General features: G+C 52.0%; 1 protein-coding gene across 1 annotated transcript; it reads right to left on the bottom strand.

The window, feature by feature from the left end:
• Positions 1 to 3332: 3332 nt before the first annotated feature.
• On the bottom strand, positions 3333 to 6285 carry NKX2-3 (NK2 homeobox 3). The gene is made up of 2 exons (XM_032226012.1): positions 5945 to 6285; positions 3333 to 4039 (listed from the first exon to the last, which is right to left on the bottom strand). Exons 1-2 carry the CDS (start codon positions 6283 to 6285, stop codon positions 3385 to 3387), a joined length of 996 nt encoding a protein of 331 aa, XP_032081903.1. The 3' UTR covers positions 3333 to 3384.
• Between the last annotated feature and the right edge of the window lie 2384 nt (positions 6286 to 8669).

The raw sequence follows: 8669 nt of genomic DNA, 5'->3' as shown, positions 1-8669 counted from the left end.
AATTTAATTTGTAATTCAATTTTCCCTCTAGTGGCAAACACTAATGAGATTATTAAATATTCAATGAATGACAGGTCAGGTGATAGACAACTATTCTTATATCTTTTAAATTGCATTGCTTGATCATTGTAGTTGTGTGTATTTACTGCAGTGGTTTTTTTTTTTTTGAAGAGTGGGAGCAAAATTTAAGAATAGGTAAAAAGCTCAGTGGCTAAGACACTGAGCTTTTCGATCAGAAAGGTCGGCAGTTCGGCAGTTTGAATTCCTAGTGCCATGTAACAGAGTGAGCTCCTGTTGCTTGTCCCAGCTTCCTCAACCTAGCAGTTCTAAAGCATGTAAAAATGCAAGTAGAAAAAATAGGAACCACCTTTGGTGGGAAGGTAACAATGTTCCGTGCACCTTCAGTATTTAGTCATGCCGGCCACATGACCACAGAGACGTCTTTGGACAGCACTGGCTCTTCGGCTTTGAAATGGAGATGAGCACCACCCTCTAGAGTCAGGAACGACTAGCACATATGTGCGAGGGGAACCTTTACCTTTATACTTCAGAAGTTGGTTACCCCAGCACCTTTACTGAAAAATATCACTTGGAATGGGCATAATACAATGTATCTTGCACTGCATAATACATATCAGAGGTGGTATTCAACAGGTTCTGACCAGTTCTGGAGAACCAGTAGCAGAAATTTTGAGTAGCTTGGAAAACCAGTAAATACCACCTCAGCCTGGCCCGCCCCCCATCTATTCTATGCCTCCTAAGTCCCACCTGATCAGGAGGGAATGGAGATTTTACAGTAGCCTTCCCCTGCCACGCCCACCAAGCCACGCCCACATAACCAGTAGTAAAAAAAAATTAATCCCATCACTGATACATATGCATCTTATGTATATGTATTGTATTATATATGTATCCTATGTATATGTATTGTATTACATATGTATCTTATATATGTAATACAATACATATGTATCTTCCATAATTCATTCAAATGTAATTTAGCTCCCAATTTAAAAAGCGGTAACAATGCCTATACATATTTTTCTTTTCTGTTCCATCGTGTCCAATTCTTGGAGACTGCCAGGACAAGTCCCTGCAGTTTTCTTGGTAAGGATTTTCAGAAGTGGTTTGCCATTGCCTCCTTCCTAGAGCTTAGGGAAAGTGGTTGGCCAGTCGCTTCATGTCTAAATCAGGAGCAAAGTCCAGGTTTGTAGCCTAATGTCTTAACCATTACACCTGGCTTATCTGTATTGAGTTACAGGTAGGCATTCAAGACTTTCTGGTAGAGCTGAAAGAAAACTTGGTCATCAGATCCAAGCTAATGGCTGCCTCCCCATCTCCTTCTGAATCAGCTGGACCATTCTTGCCCCTGGTCATTTGATTTGTGTCTCCCAATGGCAGGATTGGAGCAATGTTACATGGAGACCTTAAGGCCAGGTGGGAAAGGTGAGAGCTCCTTCCTGATTACTTGTAGAGCTGAAACTCAACCTTAGAATGCACATTAGAGAGTCTGTATTGTTATAGTACCCGCACAACCCCTTTCCATCCTTCTGAAAATGTAGGAGGCAAATCAGAGGATTGGAGAGAGGAGCAGAATAGATAGGTAACTTTTGCTTCCATGGCCTCCGCATCTCTTTCCCCTTCAGTACCTTTTCCGTTTCAAATCTTAATCTAAGCGAAATTGGGAATTGAACGGTGTCCCTTCGCCCTATCTGCTCTCGGCCTGTAGGCTTAAAAGGGAGTTCGGGACAAAACTGTCCATCGTTTGCGCGTCCGAGCCCAGCGTGGGGACAGCGCAGGCCGTCAATCTCGTGCCTTTGTCCCGCTTCCCAATTCTCTAAATGCCGCTTCTCAGCCCCTTCCCTACTCTTCCTCTCCCGGCCCTTTAACCACAATGGACTTCTCTGAGCAGCTCGCCGGCGTCTTGCCCGGGACAAGGGAATGACAGTGGACCGCTGCCCAAAGAGCCGGAAGATGAAACTTCTGACTCCGGAGAGCCGGCATCCACCCCATCAGCAGCAGCAGCGACAAAGCACATCCCCATTTGGTACCGTTAAACGAAGGAGTTGCTGCGGGCGTTGGTTCAGAAGCTTCGGATTGGACTCGACCACTGCTCGCCAAAGCCGGCGGGCTTCTGCGGCGCCACTTGAATGCGAGTTCCTCCCCTTTCAGTCGCCTTTCGCGGTGTTAATGCAAGATTACTCTGGTTTAAGATTAGCTAACACGGAAAGGGAGAATTGGGATGGTGGTGGTCATGCAGGTGAACTCAACCCCAGGAAAGTGCTACTCTCCGTGAACCCGCCTCTCATTTATGTGGCTCGAAGCAGGACATCTGCCCTAGCAAAGCAGAAAGGATGGAGTGGGGGAGAGACAACGGTGTATTAACCATGAAGCAGACTAAACATGTGTTTAGGGCACTCAGGCCCAAAGGGGCACCACGAAATTGAGAAAAAAAAACCAATGAAGATTTGTACAGTATGTACAGAGGAGGGAGGCACACCAAGATTTGTCAGGGCTTAGGGCACCAGTGAGTTTTCACCCGCCACTGGTTGATTCGCCATCAGGGCGCATCGTTAAAGTGTTGTGGAACTACAATTCCCACCAAGAGTGACTCAAGGCATCGTAGGGGTCAAATACATTGGGGTGGGAGACCCGCGCTGTCTAAGCATCTGCTTATACCCGCTTTCTCATATCATCCCCCGATCCGAACAGTGAGGTGCCCTGGGCTTGGCATTAGGGCTTCCGAATTACAGGATAGTCAGGAGGTGGGAGGCTAAGCCTGCGCAAAGTCAAGGCTGGCACCGACTTATTCGCTCTGTCTGGGGTGGAAGCGGGCCAGGCCGGCCCCGCATTTGCGCCTCCTCCATCCTTCGGCGCCACAGCAAAGGCAGATCTCGATATTGCACCTGATTTATTATTGGATCCTTAAAACACCTGGCAGTGTGGCTACATAGATACATTTAATACACTGATAGCGGGAGGGGAGGCGAGGGAGGCGGCCTTGGCTTTGTATAAGCGAAGCTGCTTTGGGCAGCGCCTGGCCTCTCTTGCCCCACTGCAGTTCAGGCGCAGAGCCTGGAGACTCCCGGGTTGCCCCTGATCCTGCCCCCTCCAAAAGCTTCGGGGCCGTTGTGTGGAGGCCGGGCGGGGGAGGCTCTCCCTAAGGGGAGTCCAAATGGAGAATCTGTTCTTGTCGATCGCGGCGATCCAGGTTAGCTCCGAGAGCGGACGAAGTGCTGGAGCCCAGCCGCAGATCAAGCTACGCCCGGAGGCCGCTTCTTCGGCCGTCGCTCACTTTCTCCCCAAAGGGTCCCAGCGCGGCCCCCGAGTGTCTGCGGAGGAGCAGCGACCCTCCGGCCGGCGGTGTTCGAGGAGCAGCGCCGCCTACCAGGCCCTGATGCCCTGAGTGCAGGAGGAGCCGGGGGCCCCCTGGTGCAAGGGCTGAGCTCCGCCGGGGAAGCCGCCCATGCTTACATAGGGCCCCGGCGAGGGCTGCACCGAGGGGCCCAGGCTGTTGCCCGCGGGGTAGCTGCAGCTGTAGCCGGCGCCGTAGGCTGCACCGCTGGAACCGCTGTAGGCGTAATTAGGGAAGCCGTTGTAGGCGTAGGAGGCGGCGGGAGCGTTGTAGGCCGCGCTGTAGGCCTGCGAGCCCCCCAGGCACGGCTTGCCGTCCCTCACCAATACAGGTACGGCCACTCTGCGCGGCGGAGGCGGCGGCGGAGGCGCTGGAGGCTGCTGGGCCGCTCCTGCCGCTGGGCCGCCCAGTTCCAGGGCCTTGTCCTGCCGCTGCCGCTTGCATTTGTAGCGCCGGTTCTGGAACCAGATCTTGACCTGAGTGGAGGTGAGCTTGAGGCTGCTGGCCAAGAGCTCCCGCTCGGGAGCGGAAAGGTAGCGCTGTTGCTGGAAGCGTCTCTCCAGCTCGAATACCTGCGCCTGCGAGAAGAGCACCCTCGGCTTCCTCCGGCTGCGCGCCTTGGGACGCTCCGAGGCCTCCTCCTCCGCCGGCTCCTTGCCTGCAACAAGAGCGAGAGTAGAGGGGAGTGATGGAGCAAGAAGGAGCGGGGATTAAGAGCGAGGCAGCCGCCTCTGCGCGCGATTGTTGCCCCTAAGCCACAGATTTCGGTGCCGCCAACGCCTGGAGATACACCCAGTAGGAGACCCTTTTCAGACTTCTACCCACCTGCCCTTTCCAGATTTTGGCCACGAGTGTCTGCAATCTCTGCCCACACGGTAGGGCTAATGGGAATAGGGCCATCAGCTGTTCTGTGGAATGAATGAGCATGGAGGGAACCCCCCCACTCTTTGGGAAGCCCCTTTTATCTTCTCCTGCGTGGGGCATGGAATTGTCCCCAAATCCCTCTTGATGCAATCAAAGAAAAGTCAGGACACAACACAGCAAATCCTTAGGTTTCCTATAAGGATTTGCTGCACAAAGTTTAGTATAAATCTCATGAAGAATCCACATCTGACTAAGGTCAGGCTTTCCACCCACCGCTGTGATTGGATTAATACAATATACCAATTTGAAACAAACCATCTTCAGGGTTAATCTCTATTTTTTATGATTTATACTCAAGACCCAATGGTTACAGACTGAAGATTCCACAAGAGGCAAGAGACTCGAAAGAATTTTTGGACTTTAAAAAAAAAATCAGGCAAAAATAAAAATGGAGCTGAGTGGCATTTTGACTCCATGCAACAAATGCAACAGATTAACCACTTTAGAATAAGGAGCCCAACCAGGTTAGCAATGTTGGGACTCCGACTGCACAAAACTTTAGCCTCTGGACTTGGAAATGAGAGAGAGAGAGAGAGAGAGAGAGAGAGCAGTCCTTGTAGGCCCCGGAGCTGCCTGCTATTTTCCTTGCCCAGAGGAGATCAATTACTGTCTCCTCATCATTAAAAGGGACTGATTGTCTGAAAGAAGTGAGAGCTGGAAGGGTGACTTTTGCCTACTAGGTTAGAGAAGGACAATTTCAGTATATCCCCCTCTTGCTAATACAACAGCACTCTTCTCTTCCCCATCTAAGCCTGCCAGGCCCATTCTAAACAGATCAGGAGTAAACTGTTTCTCCCCCCCCCTCCTGAGCAAAGTCTGGCAGCCAGATTCTCCCCTCTTTGGGTGCTCTTCCTTGAGGGCCTAGGAGAGCCTACCGCTGCCTCTAAATCTGACCTCCTATGCCCAAGCTAAGGCTTGGGGCTCCTTGGTGATTTATCTCCCCACTCTTTGTGAAGAGCTGGGTGGCCCTGGGGGAAAGTAGAAGTGGCTTTTCTGCTTAGCTTACAGCCCAGTTTTCTAGCAAGTGACTATAATAGGGCTGACTCTCCAGATGAAGGCTACAGGGTTGCATCCCCTGCACAAAGTTAACCTGTGAGGGTTCAACTAAACCAATCTTATTTCATATTTAAAAATCATCCCCCTCCCCACACCAGCCTTTTAGGGACACAGCCGGATACATGTAAGTATTTCGACAATGGAGACATTAACCTAGAGGGCTTCCACAGCACTCAGCCTTTCCCAGCGACACACAAGACAATTTACTCTCCAAAGCAGCCTCCATCACGTCCCCATCATTTCAACCACGTCCCCACCACCCCAACAAAACGGGGGTGCTAAAGCCGAGACCACCCGAAGGACCCATAAAAGGGGGTTTAGAGCAGGCTGAAGCAAACCTGCAGAGCGAGAAGAAACACTTCGGAAAAAGCTTAGTGGGAAGATACTTCCTGCGCTCAGCATCCCGGTCTGCTCCGGGTGACAAAGGGATATTTCAGACACTCCAGAGGAGGGCAGGGCAACACGGGTGATACCGGCTCCAGGCCACTCTGGAGAAGGTCTCCTGAAGGGACATGGCCTGAGCCATGCGCGGGTTTAGCGGATTCTGCTACTGGCCCCAAAGCCTCTCAGGGTCGCCCCCCAGCGCTCCTGTACTCACCGGTTCCCGAGTCCCGCGCCGGCTCTGCCTCCTCTGCCAGGCCTTTGGGTTCGCAGGTGCCCCGCAGCACCGCCTGCACATAGCTGCCGGGGGAGAAGCCCCCATCCGCTTGACTCTTTGTCGAGGCCATGTGGGTCAAGAAGGGCTGCTGCTCCTCGCTCTCTTCGTCCTCCTCTCCCTCTGAGAAGCGGCAGCTCAGCAGGCAGGAGGCAACGGCGGCAACGGGGGCGAAAGGCGGTTCGAGGGGGCCCCCGAGACGTTGCTGCTGCTGCTGTTGCTGCTGCTGCTCCAGTTTCAGGATGTCTTTGACGGAGAAGGGGGTGGAAGTGGCAGTGGCAGGGCTGGGGAGCATCCTGGGCAGGGAGGCGGGAGAGAAGGAGACGGCCAGCCCGGCTGGGGCAGAAGGGCCGCGCCCGGGAGTGAAGCCAGGCGAAGTGGAGTCCATGCGAACGCGGCGCCGCCTCTGCCAGTCCCCGCCTCGGCGAGGACCAGCAGCCCGCTCTGGACTCGGAGCCGCCTCTTCGGCCGAGCGGGGCACGTCACGGCGAGGAGGGGCCGGGCCGGGCCCCCATTGGAAGGCGGGGAGCGGGCGCGGGAGCCGGCCCCCCGAGGAAACTTGCCCAAAGATGAACTGGCAGCCTGGAAGAGCCGGGCCGCCAAGGCTTCGGGTCAGAGGTGACCTGGCGGGCGCCTTGAGCCCGAGACCGCGGGAAGCTTGGCACCACCAACACCACCGCCCGGGCACGGTTCATGGGGAGCGGGCAGAGTCGGCTGAAACAAAGAAGTCCTCTTGGCGCTATCTGGCCCTGCCGCCACTTCCCTGCCCGCCCCGAGGGTCGAGTCCGGAGATCTCCCGCTCGTCCCTCGGGAATTGGCTTGGGATCGCTTGGCTTGGCTTTCCCCAGGAGACCCGGAGGGACACGCGGAAGGAAAGGACGGGCAAGGGCGCCAGGAACCCTGTTCCCCTACCCTGCTGGGTAAGCGGGAGCTGTCTTGGAGGGTGATCGGACTGCTGCAGAAGCGGGCGGAGGATGGGCAACACGGGCCATTCGAGAGACATTCTGGCTTATTCCGGGAAGAGGAAAGGAAGTTTCCCCGAGGAAGGAGGACAGCGGCCACCTGCTCTTTGTCACCTGGGCCGCGCCCGGGGGCTTGTCTATCTCGTCATTTAAAGCAATGCCAGAAAGAGACTAATGGCACATCATAATCGTCATCACAAGGACGGTGACGGTAGCTGGCAGCACAGTCAATAGATGCTTACGGTTGTTAAATGTTGTGGATTTTTTTTTTAAGATCAGAAGGTCATTGCAGAGGTGGCTTTCCACCCCGATCAAATGAATCTCCTGGTTCAGAAGCCGTGTGCCTGCGGTTGTCTGAATAAGACTAAAAGGGATTGGCAAACGATACAAGTTTTCTAGTCTAGTTGTCTGATCAATTATTCAACAGGAATACTATATTCTTATGATTCCTAATAATAATATTATTTATAAAATCTATCTGTAGAAAATAAGTCATCATAGCTGCTATAATCTTGTGTTCCACAATTAGCTGTGATGGTCAGAATTTATCCTGTTCTGTAGGCAATATGAATAAAAAGCTTCAAATTTTCATTCCCTTCCCTCCCCTTCCCTTTCCCACAGATGGCTGAGGAAGGGAGAGTCTAAGAGAGATGGGAGGAAAGTACCCCAAGTACGTGGACAGTTCTGAAAGTCACCTTAGTCATTTTAAAGTTAACTTATGATTTAGTGTGGCTGTTCAGTGACGTCACTACCGACGGATGAAATTCGTGCGAAGTTTCTTAATTTCCCTCTTGTTGGCTCGCTGTTCTCTCCTGGGAATTGTTGCAGTTGCAGAATTCAGGCACAGAGGGAAGGGAAGGAATGGGAGGCTTTACAGCCTGGTCCGGTGAGTGCTGGGTAGCGAAAATTCTTCCCAGGCTCTGTTTCCTAACTCCCCGCTCCTAACTCAACCAGCTGGCCCCTTTTTCCTCTGCCAAGACTGACTGACTTTCTTTCTTTCTTTCTTTCTTTCTTTCTTTCTTTCTCTCTCTCTTTCTTTCTCTCTCTCTTTCATTTTTCCCTTTCTTTCCTTTCTTTTTCTTTCCTTCCTTCCCCCTCCCTCCTTTTTTCTTCCTTCCTTCTCTGAGGTGGGGGCAAGCTACAGAATCCCAAGCAAAAATAAAAATCCTGTGCTAGTTTTCTGCAAATAAACGTTGAAGCAGGGTTATACCTCAGAATTGCATTGTCAATTTATTTGAGTCTCCTAGGTCCCCAAAGAGGCTACCCAATTTGTGCGAGGTTGACTTGAAGGAGGGTCTTGGTATCTGCGACTTCCTGTATTTTACTTTGAGGTAGCCGTTACTTAAAACGGATCCACAAAGTTTAATATATTTGATTTCCCCTTGAAACGGTGCTGAGATTTTAAACAAAAAGGTACAGATAATGTTTTTTATAATTAGATGGGAGGGGCGCTCAGTACGGAAAAGGACGAGGAAGGGACTGTTTCCCGTCCCCGACGGGGTAAGTGACTTCCATTCGATAGGAAATGGATGCAACTGCTCATCATTGACGTTTACAGCGAATCTTCTGCCGGGCCGGTGCCGGTTATAGCACCTTCTTGGGACTGTGAAATATAAAGGTGGCATTTGGCAGCACTTCCACTTTGGCAATAATGTCGGTAATTTCACTGAGCAATTGGCATCAGAAAACTCTTCTGCTAATCTAAGAAGGTTAAAAA

The sequence above is a fragment of the Thamnophis elegans genome, chromosome 10, assembly GCF_009769535.1.
Source record: "Thamnophis elegans isolate rThaEle1 chromosome 10, rThaEle1.pri, whole genome shotgun sequence".
NCBI lineage: Eukaryota > Metazoa > Chordata > Lepidosauria > Squamata > Colubridae > Thamnophis > Thamnophis elegans.
Note: the sequence above shows the minus strand (reverse complement) of the source record. Positions and strands in the feature narration are given on the sequence as shown.

Excerpts from the sequence above, each read along its gene's own strand:
- NKX2-3 (XM_032226012.1), bottom strand. The coding sequence starts at position 6,285 with ATGCTCCCCAGCCCTGCCACTGCCACTTCCACCCCCTTCTCCGTCAAA. Across the intron at positions 4,040-5,944 it reads GAGGCAGAGCCGGCGCGGGA|CCCCTCTACTCTCGCTCTTG; the intron begins CTCGGGAACCGG and ends TGCTCCATCACT.